This window comes from Rhinolophus sinicus, chromosome 14 (genome assembly GCF_057876585.1).
Source record: "Rhinolophus sinicus isolate RSI-liver-muscle chromosome 14, RSI-T2T, whole genome shotgun sequence".
NCBI classification, from domain to species: domain Eukaryota; kingdom Metazoa; phylum Chordata; class Mammalia; order Chiroptera; family Rhinolophidae; genus Rhinolophus; species Rhinolophus sinicus.
The window spans coordinates 55,154,565-55,172,325 of NC_142514.1; the positions used below are offsets into that span (position 1 = coordinate 55,154,565).

General features: G+C 37.5%; 2 protein-coding genes across 8 annotated transcripts in view; one reads left to right on the plus strand and one right to left on the minus strand.

Moving 5' to 3' along the window:
- CRYZ (crystallin zeta) overlaps nt 1–512 on the minus strand; it is a 40,749-nt gene extending 40,237 nt beyond the window's left edge. For 3 of the 4 annotated variants that reach the window (XM_019743766.3, XM_074334956.2, XM_019743765.3), the window contains exon 1: nt 381–512. The gene's annotated coding sequence lies outside the window, so the exon portion shown is untranslated. The remainder of the gene's footprint in view (nt 1–380) is intronic. The other variant, XM_074334954.2, reaches the window with a different exon arrangement.
- Nucleotides 497–17,091, plus strand: TYW3 (tRNA-yW synthesizing protein 3 homolog). Of its 4 annotated transcripts, none has more exons than XR_002138373.3 (7): nt 497–801; nt 3,304–3,384; nt 4,899–4,997; nt 5,190–5,261; nt 7,290–7,423; nt 14,091–15,122; nt 15,681–17,091. XR_002138373.3 is itself a non-coding variant. In XM_019743768.3 (7 exons), exons 1-6 carry the CDS (start codon nt 628–630, stop codon nt 14,305–14,307), a joined length of 777 nt encoding a protein of 258 aa, XP_019599327.2. In that variant the 5' UTR covers nt 497–627; the 3' UTR covers nt 14,308–14,329; nt 15,681–17,091. The 4 variants fall into 4 exon arrangements, 2 of the variants coding, with proteins under 2 accessions (XP_019599327.2, XP_019599326.2); XM_019743768.3 differs by having other exon boundaries at nt 14,091–14,329; XR_002138374.3 differs by lacking the exon at nt 5,190–5,261.
- Nucleotides 17,092–17,761: the final 670 nt, after the last annotated feature.

A 17,761-nucleotide genomic window follows, 5' to 3' on the forward strand; every position in this document is an offset into this window, starting at 1 on the left:
CAAGCCCAGGCCTGGCCGCAGGGAAACTCCAGCGGGTGGCGGGCAGGGGGTGCGGGGGTAGCGCCAACCGGCACCCCGCGGTGTGGAGCCCAAACGCAGACCCAGGGCCAGAAACCAGGGCCGGGAGCTCAGGACGGGCAGGTCAAACTCCCCAGGTGGATTTACAGACGAGGAACTTGCAGCCCCTAGAGGGAAGACTTCGGCCGGGAGTTCGTTATTCACTGGTTCTCCGGGGGGCCAGGAGTTCCTTATTCACCAGTTCTCTGGGAGGACTGTGCGCAGGCAAGAGCGCAGCCAAAAATCAAGCTCGATTCCACCTGGACGAGCGCCGGGGAGATGCAAGGTCTGAACAACTGAGGGGTCTTTTTAAAACCACTTACCGGTTCTACAGTGGGGAACCAAATTCTGCAACGGCACGCACTGTTTCCACAGAAAAGGGGCGGGTATGACCGTCTTCAACATTTGCTGGCTCCGCCTCTCCCCGCCCCCAGGAGACCTCACGAGGATCGCCCACGTTCGGAACGACGAGGAAGTTTGGACCTTCTCGGCACCACTCGTTTCAACATGGCTGCCCCCAGGGAAAGGCGAGGGTGAATGTGAAAGAACAGATCCTAAATCTTTCATCGCATGGATCGTAGTGCAGAGTTCAGGAGATGGAAGGCGCAGTGCCTGAGCAAAGCGGACCTCAGCCGGAAGGGCGATGTAGACGAGGATGTGGTTGACCTTGTGCAGCTCCTCAATGAACGAGAACAGTTCTTCACCACGAGTTCCTGCGCTGGCCGCATCATCCTCCTAGATGGGGTGAGCCTTTTTTGTGCTCTTGAATCGCCTGCCTTATAATAGCGTGAAACACTAGGAGTCCTGTGCCCACCCAAGGCGACACCCCAAACCAGCCTCTTTGTGTTTGTCCTTCTGGTGGGTGGTTTCTGTTTATCTATGAAACTTAAAGGGTGAATTAGACTACTCCTTCTAAAACTTTAATGTGTCTACTAATCACCTGGAGATCTTTTAAAATACAGATTCTATTCTGTAGGTCTAGCGTGGTCCTGGTATTGTATTTCTAACAAGCCCCAAAGAGATGCTGAAACTGTTGGCCTGGGAATGCTCTTGAGTTGCAAGGGCTAAAGAACTTGATTTTCTGAGAACTAAGGGAATTTAAAGACTTTCCAGCCTGGCGAAATTGGTGGCATCTCTTCAACTGCTCAATCAATTTACTGTAACTGCCTGATTGAACGTCGCCAGGGTTAAGGTATTCACTGCCTCCTAGCGGCCCACTCCATTATTGCAGCTCTGGTAATTTTTACGTTATGCTAAGTACAATACTGTAGTTAGTATACAGTGTGAAGTAGTGGTCAAGCCCTTAGGCTTTGGAGTGATACAGCTCACAGTTATGGGAATTATTGGCTTTGTGACTTTAGGAAAGTTATCCAAACTCATCCCCTCCCTGTTCCATGAGCTGAGGATAATAAAGAGTATCTGCTTCACAGGGATTTTGTGTAGAGGAAATGGGATAATTTATTTGAAATATTTAGTGTCGTGCCTGGCCCATATTAAGAGCACTGTAAAAGTTAGCTGTGTGTTAACTTTGGTATTAGAATTGAATTCAGAGCGTGAAAGACAGCAAACTCATAAGCTCATTCTTTAGACGGTACCCTGATCATTTGCTGGTCTCCGGGGTTAGCAAGGCCTGTTCATTTTGATGTTGCTTCGGTTGCCTCCTGAGCACTGACACTGGCTGGGCTTGCTCTCTCTCTTCTCCCTTTTCTACTGCCCTATCTTACCTGGATTTTTGCAGTTGTTCCCTAACAGGTCACTAAACTACCAGTCTCTATCCCAAACCGTGTTACACACTGTTAACAGATTCACCTTTCTAAAGCACAATTCTGTGTGCATGTCACTCATCGATGCTAAAATCTTTTATTATACATTTTTCGATATCATTAAATCCAAACTCCCACTCCAGCATACTTTTCAACTCTATCTTCTGCTTCTTCTGTTCATCTTTATCTATTTACCGAAACTTAACTCTTATTTTTCATCTTATGTTTACCTGCCTTTGCCTTTGCCCATGTTTATTTTTCCTGAAATGTTTCCCCCCATCTCTACATATCTAAGACATGACTCCCAAACTCCCCTCTTCCACCTGAACACAAACACAGACTTGGAAGTAATGACTACTTCTGAACTGCTTTAAGACTTTATGAACCTCTTTTCGCTATATGTATTATCTTACACCTTGTGTTTACATGTTCACTTTGAATTATTTCAGGAAGTATTTGGGTCAACTTACAAAAAAGGCAATACAAGAAGAAAAATTAAAAGTGGGAAAATCTGGATAAAGGGAGTATAGATAAGAGAAAGCCAGTGATGACATTAGTCCCCAAAACATGATCCTTGATTCTGTAATTTTGCTAGAGGTGGGCCACACATTTGGCTATGCGATTTACAGCAGCCATAATAAAATCAGATACATAAGTCACTGAGGTCACTGAATAAAAACAAATCAGTTATTTAGGACAAGCACAGCTCTTCCGGTTTCCAAGGCCAGACAGCAAAGTATACCTGTTGTATAAATGGTAGAAGTGGAGTGATTTAAAAGTACTTGTTGTTTCCTGCATCCTCTTTCCAGTGTCCTTGAGGGTAGGACATGTTTATACCCAGAGTACCTAGTAGAACTTTGCAAATAAACATTTTTTCAGTTAATAAGTAAAAAATCTGATGTTAAAATATTTGCCTTCTTGAAACTTTGATCTTTTAGTCCTATCTCTGCCCTTTGGGTCTACATATAAAGTCTAATGAAGAGGTCACAAATGTATGCCTATAGAGACTAGGGACATATAAGGGTGTGAACAGCTCAGGTGTGAGTAAAAAGTGGTAGGTCCTATGTGGGATTGTGACAACAGTGCTTTCTTACAAAAGTAATTCATAGTCTTTTTTTTGTTTTTGTCGTTAAATATTGTGCTAGCCAAATAAAATAGCTAGAGTACAACTGATGACCTGCTAGTGTACAACCCTTTGTAATCCCTTTCTCCTGACAAAATCATGACCATATTTTTAAAAATATTAAGTTCTTTTACCTTAGTAAAAAAATATATATATATAATTTTTTTTTATTTCAAATAATTTGGCTTCATTTTTGTTTTGGGTTAACTTGACCCAAAAACCTAATAAATTGTTCTCAGTAGCATTTAAAATCACCACTTGGAATTATTAATTTAAGAAAGCCTACAATATGTTATACATTGTACTTATTATTTTTGTAAATGTATGATTAAATTACATTATGTTATCTTTTTATTTTAGAATATAAATGGTGTTGAGGTTCAGAAAAAAAACTGTTGCTGGCTACTGGTTACACACAGACCTTGTGTAAAAGATGACATGGTAAGTTTTCATATATAAATGTAGAAATAAACTTTTTAATTCATAATCACTTTAAGTACATGTGAAAAGAATAGAAAAGTCAAGGTGATTTATGTGCATAATTATAATGACTGAAGATTATAAAGCCTAAAGAGAATTTATTACCATGGCTTTTTTGAGTTGTAGGAGATAAAAGTATAAATACGCGTATGTATGCAAGCATTACTGACAGTTGCTCAACAAAACACATTCTCTTGGACCTAGTAGAGAGTTCATGGACGTTGGACACATATTGTCCAAACTTTGGATTTCAGTTCTGCCATTTGATAACCCTGTAACCTGGAATAAATTATAGAAGGGAAGGGAGCTAGGAGAAAGGGATTAGAAAATAAATACAAAGTCTAAGTCATACATTACAGTCTAAGTCAGTTATACAATTACTGTCTAAGGATTGCTTCTTGAGAATAAGTATTAGGCACTTTGCATCACTGTTTCAGGTGCTCAGATGTTGTCTTCAGAGTACGCATTCAATCTCCATCCCCTTCTTTGGATACTGATTCTCTCTGCATGTCTGCCTTTATTTTCTTCTGCTATAGATGATCTTTGTGGCAGGAAAGATAGCTGCCAGTGACCCCAGCAGAAAAAGACTTTTTTCTAAGATCCATGTATCATTCCCAGAGTACTTCACTTTGAGTTATCCTGGTTGGGTTAGCTGTTCTGCCCCTGAGGTCAGTTATATTTGCCAGTAAAATGGAATGCTACCCTTGATCAGTCCTAGGTACTTGGCATCTCTGATATTATGATAGGAGAAATGATGAGTGACAAGGTCATGATTGACAGTCCCACCAAAATCAAATGGTGTGAAGGAGGGAAGATGTTGCCCAGGGATACTAGGTAGACAGAAATAACAACTGCCTTATATAAATTCTAGGTCGGACATAATAGTAACATGTGTGTCAAACCTCAATCGAACAACAAAGTATTTAAGCAAATCTGGTAGCATCTTTTTACATGCCATATTTCTTTTCTTTTCGTTTTTGTTTTTGTTTTATTTGTTTGTTTGTTTTTAATTGGGAGACAGCCATGGTCATTGGTTACATATTGCTTTCATGCTACAATGGCATAGTTGACTCTTTTAAGGAGGGCGCAGCTCACAGTGGCCCATGTGGGGATCAAACCGGCAAGCTTGGTGTTAGCAGCACCACGCTCCTACCAACTGAGCTAACCTACATGCCTTATTTCTTAATGAAAAATCTGGTATGGAATTAAATACAGTAGTTAATTTTTAAAGATATGGTTGGAAAGAATGACACAGAAAGTATATGAAGAAATCAGTCTTTTTCTTTAAAAAAGCAGATTAATAAGTTTTTGGAGAAAGAGGACCAAGAAAACAGAGTGAAAAGTTACTACAGAAAAGGGATGCTGAATGAGTCTGAAAGTTCCTGGGAAACACTGAAGTTATGTATCATAAAGGGTCACCAAAGGACAGGGTCATATATATTTGTGACTGATACTAACATTTTTCATTTATTTAGATTGCAGCTCTGAAGAAAGCAAATGGTGATGCCATTTTGAAATTTGAACCATTTGTTCTTCATGTGCAGTGTCAACAGTTGCAGGATGCACAGATTCTGGTAAAAACTTTGTGATTATACTTGAAGTTATAGGTATGTGGGTAGATTTAATTTTAAGTCTTAAAACTCCTACCAGAAATTAAGTTTAATTATAGGTTTGGGGTTATATGTGTTTTTGCATTTTATAGAGCTAAGAACAGTTTATCTGATTTAGTCAGATTATCAGAATTTAACAAATTTGTTTTTTTACAGCATTCAGTGGCAATAGATTCTGGTTTCAGGAACTCTGGCATAACAGTGGGAAAGAGAGGAAAGATTATGTTGGTAAGATACCTTTTGGCAAAAAGCAATTCTTTGAGCATAAAGTGGTCCAATTTATTGAATAACCTTCTAATTAGATTCCTGCCTTTAGTCTCTCTGTACTCAAATCTTGTTGCCATGCCCTTGTTCAAAAACCTTCAGTGACATTCTTTCCTATAGGGCAAAGTCCAGAGTTGTTGAGATGTACATTTGAAGTCTGATTTTATTGTACTGTACTCCACTTCCTTTTAACCTCATTCTCGATGTCCTATATGCTCCACAAAGTTGAAAATATTTACTGTCCTTTCACAGAAAAAGTTTGCCGACCCCTGGACTGAATGATCTTTCAGGCCCCTTTTAAGTGTCACATCCTCTCTGAGTCCTTTCCTGGCCAAGCTAACCTTAGTGAATTTGCCATATTCTTATCTGCAATAGTACTTACTGTTTGTATTAACTGTTTGGCATGGCATTTATTGTTTGCTTTTGAACTAATTTCAGCTTGTCCCCCATTCTAGTTCCCTAGACTTTCCTATTTTATATCGATTTTTAAAAAATAGACCTATTTCCCAAATAAGAAGAAGACCCCTATAAAGCACAACTAAGTAGAAAATCCACGGTACTGGTTTGAATCCCCGTCTCATTCCCCACTGCATCTGGTGGCCCAAGCAAGAACACAGCCGTTGTTTTACCTTCTTCTCCTTTGTCTTCTATATTCAGTTAATTACAAGTTGTCATATCTTCCTCTACTTTTTCACACCTGACACGATTGCTCCACATTCTCTGTTACTGCCCCGACTTAAGCTCTCAGTGTCCCTCACCTCAGTCATGACAGTGGTCTCCTGACTGGTCTCCCTGCTTTCCATCTTCTTCAGTCCCTCTGAACAATACTGTCAGATCTCCCTTTTGAAAAAGTCAGAGTCTCCAAATATTTTCCCTGATGTTGAAGGCTTCCCCAAACTATTTTCCATCTACCTTACTTATGTTCACCTCCCCCTAGTATACTTACCCTCTAGCCAGATAGAAAACTATTGGTTGTTTGCCAGATATGTCATGGGCTTTCATATCTCCATGACTACAGCTAAATTGTTCCTCTGGCAGGAATGCCCCTCTCCACCCCATTTTTAGGTCTGGTGAAATTGCACTTATCCTTTAAAATGCCAACTTTCCCATAAAGCTGAGGCATCAGTCTCAATTAGTTGCACCGCTTCTACATTTCCTTAACGTTCTGAGTGTGTGTGTGTGTGGTGTGTGTGTGCATGCACGTGCACACGTGTGTGCACATACATGTGTGTGTTTCTCCTGTCATAGCTCCCATGTAGTATTATAATTCTTTGTCCACCTGTTTATTTCGTGTTCTAAAGTGTAAGCTGTTATAGGGCAGGGACCACGTTATATTATATCCATCCTGTATTTTCAGACCTTTCATGGGGCCTGGAACATTGCAGATTCTCAGTAAGGTTTCATGAATGAATTTTTATTTTTCATGATAGTTTTTGTTGTTGTTCTTAATCTATATCCAGTGTTTGGACTTACTTGTAGCACGTTGACTGTTTCATCAAGGGTTACTGAGACTAGCCCTTAAGCATCATCGAGAAACGGCCACTTTGTGAGCTAGAGCAGGCGTGCTTTATTCTTATAACCACACTCTGCTCAAGCAGTGCCAAGAGGCTCTTTCACTTCCAGTCCATTTTGATTTTCTCTTGAAGCTTCTGTTGAGATTTATTTCTTTTCTTTAAATAGTGTATTAAAGCTTTTTCAGCTTTAGTGAGATTGAAACTATTAAAGTTATTGGATTCTTTGATATTCTCTGCTTCTCTGAAAGACAATGTATAGAATGACTTTCTTTAAGAAATGACTATATGACGGGAAAATCTATTTAATCTCCTTTGATTCAATTGTATTTAGCTAAATTATATCAAAGCATAAACTTAAATGCTGTAATAGAACTGAATGAACTATGTTTAAAGACAACCCTGACTAGGACTTTGCTTTAGTTATTATCAATGTCTCTAGTACATAATTCATCATATATAAATTGTTTGTTCTTCGTAGGCTGTCCGCAGCACACATGGCTTAGAAGTCCCATTAAGCCATGAGGGAAAACTGATGGTAACTGAGGAATATATTGATTTCCTGTTAAAGATAGCAAATCAAAAAATGGAGGAAAACAAGAAGAGGATTGAAAGGTATATTAATTGGATATTTCCATGTTATTCTTATATGCCTAATTCATCTTTGAAAACATTTATACAGTAGTACCTTGGTTTTTGAACATCTCCATCGATGAACATTTCGGTTTACAAATGCTGTAAACCCAGAAATAAATACTTTGGTTTTCGAACATGCCTCGGATGTCAAACATATCACGCATCCTCCACTGAGTGCAAGATCCTGAGGCCTAGCTGTCAGCTGTTTTCGAATGTTTCAGATCTCAAACGGTCTCCCAGAATGGGTTACGTTCGAAAACCGAGGTACCATTGTACACACCAACTGCTTTTCTATTTGTAACCTTACCATGAATAATAAAAAGATGATCAAACTCATAGATAAGAGTAGGCCAGATTGTCATGGCTACTAAATGGATCATAAGCTCCACCGAGAAGAATGGAACAAATGACGACAGGCATAAAGGAGAGAAACATAAGCACTTAGGTCAGAGAGCCCAACAGCTACCAAGACCGTAACGGATCAAGTTGAAGGCAGCCATGGAAGAGGTACACACTGCCCCCTGGGTGTGAGCTACTGGAGACTACCTAGAATCTCCTTTTGAGGAGAATGGACTGGTTAATTTTAGCCTGATAAATATTTTACACCTCTGGTGAGTACAATACCCAGCTCTTATGGATTAGATCTAGAATTGCCATAATTGTCCCAGTAGGAAGGATTATGGCTATCAGTTTACATCTTTACACTTCACTTGTTCCTAAACTTTACCTGCTGGTAGATAAAACTCTTACATTGCTTTCTTTTTTCAACTTTTTTTTAAGAATAGCTTTTGATATGAAAAAAGTGACTATTATGTTGCCTTTCTTATATGAAGATAATGCCATTGACCTACCCATCATTAGGATGTACATTTCTGAGTTATTGTGGTGATGGCCAACCTGGTATCATTTATAATGTCCTGTTTCCCTTCTCCCCACCCTCTTGGCCACCTCACAACCTGTTAATCACTGCCTAAGTAACTCTAGAATCATTCTTTCGCCATCCTTACTGCCCCTTTCTTCATTCACGACCATTGCAATATTAGCTCATCTGATAGTAGAATTCTAGTGTATCTCTCTGCTAAGCCATTCTCCATATCACCATCAGAAACCTGTCCATAAAATGCACAGGAATCCTATTGCTTAACTTGCCTGCTTAAACTTCTTCAATAGCTAGAATTCTTTTTGAAGCAGGTAAGGCCAGAAGTGCCAATGGGAGCAGTGTCGCATGGTGAGAAAAGGTACAACTAGGCTCCCAAGGCAGAACTGAGTTCAAATGCAGCTTCTACCACCTGGGAATGAGGCCTCAACTCTCTTGGCTTCAGTTTTCTTACCTCTAACTTAGGGGACACAGTTATCTTACAGAACAATTTTAGTGTCCATTCGATAGTATGTGCATAATGATGTCCTGTCATGGTGTGGATTCTCAGGATAGGACAGCCTTCTCCTTCAGTGACACATAAAAAGAATAAACCAATAATCACATAGTGCCACCATCCAGGCTTTCTCAACCAGGGCTCCTCATTTGAACCACAGAATTCGCAAAATTATTCGGGTGACTATTTTTCAGTTCTCCCAACAATGGTATATAACTTACCATTCTAGATACACTGGAGAGAAGTTAATTCATTATGTACAATGGATGCCTTAGGACATTAGGGCTTAATTTTCTAGCAGAATTCTGATTGAAAAAAGCTGAGAGTTTACCTGGCCACAAAATGCTTTGAGCAAACATTCTAAATAAAGTGATGGTTTCAAGTAAGCAACTGAAGAGCAACCAGCCACTCCAGTAGGCTACAGAGTTTGAACTATAGGTAGGTACTTATTGGTACCATTCCAAAAGTTGACTACGTTTGTTAGGTAGTATTCTATTGAGGCTATTTGATAAAATGTAGGAGGTAGCAAATCAGTTTTTCTGCTTCCTTATGTGAATTTCAACAAGATTATAAATATAGCCCACGATCAACTAACTATACACCTGGTGAAATTAATTGAGCCACGTTCACCAACTATAAAATCAAATTATGCTTTAAATCCATTGACTCAAAAATATGTTTTGTGATTATCGTGTGCATGCTGCTATCAAGAGAGTCATGCTCATCATATAAAATCAGTGAAAAATTAAAGAAGGGTAAAAAGTGTCTTAAGATACTGATTAGAAGATTACATGTGAATTCAGAAAGGGTGAACAAATTAAGGAGCTCCTTTGGGAACAGCTGTACATCTAACCAAATGAAGAGAAAGAGTGACTCTTCTGATATTGAAAAGAGAAAAAATAATAAATACTCGAGGTGATGAGTTCTGCAATCAGACATTGAGTGCTAAAATTGGTTTGTGTTAGGACCAAAGTTTCACAATTAAAATGGCTATAAGAATTTTTATAATTCAAAATTCAAATGAGTAATATTTCAGCAATGAGAAATGTTCTGCAAATGTGAAAAATCAAAGTTAAAAGGTAAAATATTTTCAAATAGAAATTTGGTGTTTGTTTAATACACTTCCCGAGCCCAGTTCTTAGTGGGAAGAGTTAGATAATTTCCTACATAATGATTTCCATGTGAAAAATGTCAAGTTTGGAGATCCACTTACCAGTTATAAGAGGGAGGCTGTCTTTGTATCTATTAATAACAGATCAGGACTGACGGGTCAGATAGGACCACCATTTGGCCGTAAGTAGAATAGAGTAGCCATGTTCTTTTCACCGACTCTGTAATAAGAAAATAAATATTTTAAATAAAGTATAGACTAAAAGGCTGAATATATTGGCATATAATATTGTTGATAAAAATAAAACAAATTGGAAGAAAAAGTAAATTAATCTGTTTCCTATGGTTGGGTGTTTTGTTTTGTTTACTTTTCTTTTTTGTGTTTAAGTATACATAAACTTTACCATTTTAACCATTTTCAAGTGTACAGTTCAGTGGCATTAAGTACATTAACATTTTTATGTAACCACTACCATCACCATTATCCATATCCAGAATCCTTTCCATCATCCCAAGTTAAAATTGTACCCATTAAATAATTCCCCTTTCCCCAAACTCCCAGCCCCTAGTAATGACTATTCTATCTTTTTCTCTCTATTAAGTTGACTATTTTTGGTACCCCATAAAAGTAGAATCATACAATATTTGTCCTTTTGTGTCTGACTTATTTCTCTTAGCCTCATGTCTTCCAGGTTCATCCACGTTGTAGCATGTGTCAGAATTTCATTTCTTTTTAAGGCTGAATAATATTCCATTGGTTTTATATACCACATTTTGTTTATCCATTCATCCACCGTAGGCAGTTGGATTTTTTTCCTACCTTTTAGCTATTGTGAATAATGCTGCTATGAACATGGGTATACAAATATCTGTTTGAGTCCCTACTCTCAATTCTGTGGTGTATACCCAGAAGTGGAATTGTTGAATCATATGATAATTCTACATTTAATTTTTTTTAGAACCACCTTACTGTTTTCCACAGGAGCTGTACCATTTTACATTTCCCACAAGCAATGTGCAAGGGTTTCCTTTACTCAACATCCTTGCCAACACTTGTTGTCTTTTATTTATGTGTGTGTGTTTTTGATAATCACCATCCTGACATGTGAGGTGATATCTCATTGTGGTTTTGATTTGCATTTCCTTGATGATTAGTGACATTGAGCACTTTTTCATGTTTCTGTGGATAAGAATTTCTGTTGTATCACTGCTGCTTTCCTTCTTGCTTATGGTGCTCCTTCTTAACTTTCTCTTATTATTCTATCTGTTGGTTAAATATTGTCGTTCTTCAGGATTTTGTTCCTGGCCCATGATTTCAGCTACTTCCCCATATACTGATACGCCTTCCAAATATCTCCCAAGTTGTTGGACCCATATATCCAATAACCTATTGAACATATCTAACTAAAATATTCCATCAGTCTTTCCTTAATATCTTTCTTATCCTTGCCTCAACCCCATAGCCATTTCCTTGGTTCAGATTCTTATCATTTACCAGTATCATTACAGTTTATGCCTCAGTGCGAAACAAATGTGAACGATTGAATTGCAATTATTTAATTGCATATGTCTTTTTTTTCCGTTACATCACGGTCACTTTGAAAATAGGACCGACTTCTCCCCCAACCGAACACACACACACACACACACACACACACACACACTTACACACACACTTATATATCACTTATCCTATCTCTTATCCTAAAACCTTACATGGTGTCTGGCTCATAGTAGAAATCCAGTAAGTATTTATTGAATTAATCACAAACAATAATGGAACGTAAAAATTAACACATTATATTGAATTCCCCAAAGGCAAAGAGTGTTTCTTATTCATTATTTTTTGAGTGTCTGGCACAAGAATGGTGGCTCATAAATTTAGTGAACTGACTTTTTCCATTAACGTGCTGTTTTTAAGACTTCATAGCCTTAGGAAGATTATCCTGGAAGACACGTAAGGTTGTTGAGAGGTGGGGTGAACAGGAAGTTCTTGCTACACCGTCCAGGTAGGAAGTAAGAGGACCCTGAGTAACAAGATGAAAGGGACTGAATATCAGCTGACCATGGCCACAGATAAATGGGGATAGACGAGAAGGAGTCAAGAATAACAGATGTCTTAAACTCCTCATAGTTGCTAGTCTTATTTTTTAAAATGGAAGTAAAGCAGGTTAGTAAATAACTCACACATTTTCCTATATAGTTCAAGATCAAAAAAGTAAATAATATAAAGTGGAAATATATACTTTATTTTCATACTTTAGTTCCTCTCTGTTTATCCCCAACCCTCATTTTTTTTCCTCTCATAATTCCTCTCCCATCACCTAGCCAGCTTTCCATTCATCCTTGCAATTCAGCCCAGGCGTTGGGTGTTTTTCCAGGGAGCTTTTCATGATGTCATGTGGAGCAAAGTCCCCTCAGTATGCTCCTAATCTTTCTCGTGGCATGTTGCATGTGTTTTTCCAGCTCTGCAGCTCCCATTAAACCCTAAGCTCCTTGAAGGCAGACCCTGTGTCTTACCTCTGTTTCCAGCACCTGGCATAGGACGTCACATACATGTTTTTTAATAAAAACGCTTGAGCTTAATCAGTTAAATTCCAAATGTATCATATGAAAATAGCATTCTTTGTTACTTGTGAATAATAGACACCTAAGATGGTATGAAATGGTGCCTAAGTTTCATTAATTTTATGCTTCTGTTTCAGACGTCAAATAATTAGCTTTTTTATTGCAAGTGGTCCTATAACTGACCTGAAAAGCAAGAATTCATTTTCCTAGAGCTGGCCTAAAAAGTTCTCTCATGAAGAGAACTTAGTACAAGTTGCCCCGTGGCATGATAATCTTAACTGCAGAGGTAGGAAAACTGAAGACAATTTGATATGAAGTGGAAAAAGAAACAGTTGCCTGAGCATACATTTCTTTTTATTCTCCAAGCTCTTTTTGTTGCCTGTGAGAGCTGAGAAAATTACACTTTGAGAGCTGGGCTATAAATGCGGTGTAAAGGGTCATAGTATGAGTGGAGAACATGTCATTGGAAAAACAAATTTCTGACTTAATGAGGAAGATAGTTTTCCAAAGGACTTTTTAAAAGTTCCCTAAAAAAAGGAAAAGGAAAAAGTATTTGAAGATTTTATTTTTGGCTTTCAGCACAAAAGAGTCTTTGTTCCATTTTGTCAGTTTATTTTTGGTACCCCAAGAACATAGCTTTGAATTCGTAGGTTTTTTTAATGGAGGATTAGAATAAGGCACACGTGTCTCTTTTACTTTTCATATATGATTGACAAGATATTTTACACAAGCTGTTAATTCTCTGTTATCATAAAAGAGCAATTTAATCTTAACTTTAGTTTTCTAGGAATAGAGTAAAATCCAGGGGGAAAAAAAAAGAAGACTTGGTTACCTGAGTCTGAAGTTCAGGGTTGGGTGGAGAATGATAGAAAATGAAGTTGCACATCCTGGAGAGGCTCTTATGAGCAGATAAGGACGAGTTACACCATTTTGTGGCATGCTTGGATTTATGTTTTAGAAAATTTGAAAATAAATGAAGGCCAATCTAGATGACATAATGTTATACTACCATTAAAAAGCGCTATTTTGTAGTTCATTTGATGATATAGAAAATGTTTTGAATAAATATTAAATTTGAAAAAACAATGTATAACTTTATATGTAATATCACAATTGTGTAAAAGGCAGTAGGTATATGTGTGCATGTATAAATACGTTAATTCAGAAAACAATAAACTAGTAAGAATTAAAATATTGAGAGTGGCTATTTCTATTTAGTTATACAGAGGTTATCTGTATTTGTAACTTCATATATTTTCCAAATTCTCTAAAATGAGCTATTACATTATGATTTTTTATAAATAAATAATTTCTGTTTTTACTTCCTTTGTCCCCTCTTATGGAATAGAAATTGAGGCAGAATGGAGATTGTCAAGAGGTGATTCTAAACCAATTTTCAGAACTGTCCTTAAAGAACTAAAAACACAATCCCAAATTAAACAATAATAAAGCAAGAAGCACATTATTTCTTTGGTTCATTTCATAGTTTAAGGTTAATATGAGACATCAAATTTATATAATTTATAAGTTCTAAGTGTATTTCAGTCATTCCGTTTCATAACACAGATTTAACCACAGTACTTATTTCTTTACAGGTTTTACAACTGCCTACAACGTGCTTTGGAAAGAGAAACTATTATTAACTCACATTCCAAAGAGAAAATCAACGAGAAAAATAACCCATATTCTCATAAGAAAAAAAGAAACCGAGAAAAAGCACGTGGCAAATGTATTACTGAAGAAAATGATAAAGAACTTGAAAATGATGATTATCCAGGAATCAATGTTACTGTCTTTCCTGAAGATTACTAAGATTTGGTTCTGAAGTGTCTTGGTAGAATGTTTCTAATAATTATTATAAAGCTGCTCTTTATAAGAGTATTTTAGTTTGTTGAGTGTATCAGACATTCAGAAAAACAAGATTTAAGTTTTCTCTCTGTTTTAGAGAAATGCATCTTATAAACAGATGCCTTTTTAAAATAGCTGTATATAATGTTTGCTCATTAGATACCATATTTTAATCACAGAGATTCATTATAAAAATCGAATTATGAATTTTAATGCCTCTTTTTTTTATTTTAATTTGTACTTCTGCAAAACAGGAGAACTATAATACCCTTTCAAGAGAACCTTATCATTAGGAATATTTGAATAAAAATCATAGTAACATGTTACTTATTTTTAACTTTGAAATCTCCAGCTTTAAAGGCAGGTCAGAGTTTGCTTCTCATTTCCATGGAATCCAATGACAAGTTTTTTTCCTCTCTTTTGACCTTGTGGATAAAACAACTGATACGCTTTTCATTCTGGACAAAATATCTGAACTGTCTTTCACTTTTATTTCTCACAAACCAGAGCTTGCCACTGGCACAGTCTCTGTCAAACAGGGGGCATAGTTTTTCCCTAAGCCTGGTCAGAAGTGATAAGACACAGGAATCGTAATGGAACAAATGTGCTCGAAAATTGCAAGGAATCGGAAGACCTGGGTTTGAGTTCTGACTGCTACACAGAAGTCGAAGGTCCTTGAGCAAATCACTTAGTTTCCAAGGGCTTCCATTTCCTCTTCTGCCTAACAGTTATTCTAAAACCTGCTGTATTTACACCATAGGACTGTTGACAAAATGAAGGTAAATCAAAATGTGAAAATAGTGTAAAATAGACCATTTTGCATATATGTTAGTATTTACCATTTTTCTTTTAAAATGATGCTTTCATGCTCTCTTTTCAGAAGATATTAAATCATAAAAATTATATATTTAAAGGGAAATTAACTAGTCAAGAACTAATAATGTATAAGAAAATACCAGAATGTCAAATAAGAAACATTATATAAGGCAGTATAATACTGAGTCATGATTTTGCCATTTCCTAATATTTTTATAATTTGCTTAAGTCTTCACTCTATATAAATTAGATTTGTATCTCAGTGCTTGCCTTCTGACATCATTTTGTACTCTCATTTTGTAAATAGACTGACTTCATAGACATCTGTAAATAAAATCATAAGAGATACTGTTCAGACAGTTCTAAAGTTATTGTGAGATTTTTCTTGACTCCTTTTTCCTATCATTGCTTTGGACAACTCTCTTTTTTGGCCTTTAAAACAAGATACTAATATTTACTTTTCTCATTTATTCTAATATTTAGGAAATCTTTTAACAAAGTCCTCTGTTTCCTTGTTCCAGACAGAACCGCCTTTGAGTCCTGGATCCCTGCCATCCTGCAGCTTTGGTGGTGCTGACCACTCGCAGCCATGCCTCTGCCTCCATGAATATCCTGAATGCTTTCCTCTCAATCATCTCCGTTTATGGCGAGTCCTCAATTTTTTTTTTCTCTCCAACCCTTTAACTGTTTGCAACATTTAGTGCACCTTAGAATCATCTTTCGAATTAATAATAATAACATAAAGGACCCGAGATTCTCCAGGGGCAGTTGGCCTGTGTATTTTTTTTTTTTTATAAAGCTCCCAAGTTCTTTAATTGCTAAACTAAAGGCTGATAATGCTATAAACATTCCCCCATTTCTGTCTTCGGCCCTCATCTTCCATTCCTCTCTTCACCCCAGCCATCTCATCCGTTCCAGTAGCCTCAGCTTCTGAGACCGGGACTCCCACCTCTCCTGCCCTGACCTGTCTCCTGCACTCCAGCTGGGCCCCTTCAGAAGAGTTGTTACTTTCTAAACACTTTCTCCTTAAGACTACCTTTTCTTGTTCTTTGGCTGCAGAAAGCAGGCTTTTGTTGTGACTGTTTTTGTCTGAGTCCATTTGCATCTCTAGGTTGCTGGCTTTTTCATTGCCCAGTCTGGGACATGAAAGGCAAAAGGAAAACCCAGGGAACTCACTGCTGTGTTGCTTTTTAGGTCCAGAGATCCCTAGCTGGTCCTCCTCCCACTCTCCTATATTTTATGTATAATGTTCAGAGTTTTTAGTTGCACTTAGTGGAAGGAACAGGGAAAAGTATATATATACTGTATCTTCCCAGAATCAGAAGTCTATGTATTTTTTAAATTATTGATAAAATATTGGGGTATTACTGAGAACACTTTTGGAACTCATGCAAATAGCCACAGAGCCCTTTATTTAGTGCTGCACCCCACCTTCCAGCCTGTATGTTTTGCTGCTTTTGCTTTAGGTTATTAGAGCCTCTCCACCTTAAAATAGAGAAGAAAAAGCCTAGAAGTCTGTTCCTTGTCCCCCTCCCCTGCCTCATGCATACCCACTGTCTCAGCCAATAATGACAAGTGCAGAATTTCGAAAGACAACTCTGTTGCCCAGAAATGGGATACACTTGCATGTGCAATTGCCACCTGAGCTCCCAGCAGCATCCGGCGGAGGCTGGGACTTCACCTGAATCCTGCCATGTTTTTCCTACTCCCTTACCTGTTTCTCCTGGGGTCACACTTGCACTAGGAGGCTGTCTTCTGGAATAACCTGACTTAAGACACGTATTAAGATTACTTCTGTCATATTTTAAAAAACTATGACATACATTTATTTGACGGAGTTGATATTTTAATATGATAGAAATTACATGATTGGTAGTGATTTTAAATTTACGACGTAAACATGCTGCAAATAAATTTGTGATGTTAAATACATAGTTTTAAAAGTTATTTTGGGGCAGTATCTAATAAACAATTTTTGAGGGTCATTTCTATAATACATACTGTTATAAGAACCTAGAAATGAGAAGAATTTATTCTAGGTGAGGGAGTACTAGAAGTCCAATTCAAGAAGATACCATTTCATTTTGGTCTTAAAGGACAAGAAACAAGTTCACTTGACAGAGAAATCAAAAAACAGCCCTTGCAGACAAAAGGAATGTGTGATGTAAGTAAGGCACCAAACAGCATGATATACTCAGTGATGTGAATATTCCAGAAAAGCTGAAATACAACATATAGCCTGAAATGAGTCAAGCTGGTTGAAGCCCAATAGTGGAGGGCTTTGTAGTCCAGCGAGGAAGTAGACCCGTGCTTCCTAAACGTGGCTATGCCTCAGAATTTCCCAGGCTGGGATAGAGCATGGGGGGCTGTGTTCTAAAATACTGATGCTCCATCTCTCAAGCTAGAATCTTCAATCTCGAGTCTAGGAATCTTTATATTTTAAGCAACTCATCCAAGTGATTCTCATAAAAATTAACCCAGCACTTTTAAAATCCACTGGTAACAGACTTAATGCTGAAGACACTGGAGAGGACTTAAAGATTTTTTTGAAGGGAAAAAAAGTAATAGCAGATGCTGCAGTGTACCTAGGTTATAGACTTTC

Bases quoted from the DNA above. Each gene is read 5' to 3' on its own strand.
- TYW3 (XM_019743768.3), top strand. From the start codon at position 628: ATGGATCGTAGTGCAGAGTTCAGGAGATGGAAGGCGCAGTGCCTGAGC. The intron at 802-3,303 runs GTGAGCCTTTTT...TTTTTATTTTAG, and splicing joins GCATCATCCTCCTAGATGGG to AATATAAATGGTGTTGAGGT. The intron at 7,424-14,090 runs GTATATTAATTG...ATTTCTTTACAG, and splicing joins AACAAGAAGAGGATTGAAAG to GTTTTACAACTGCCTACAAC.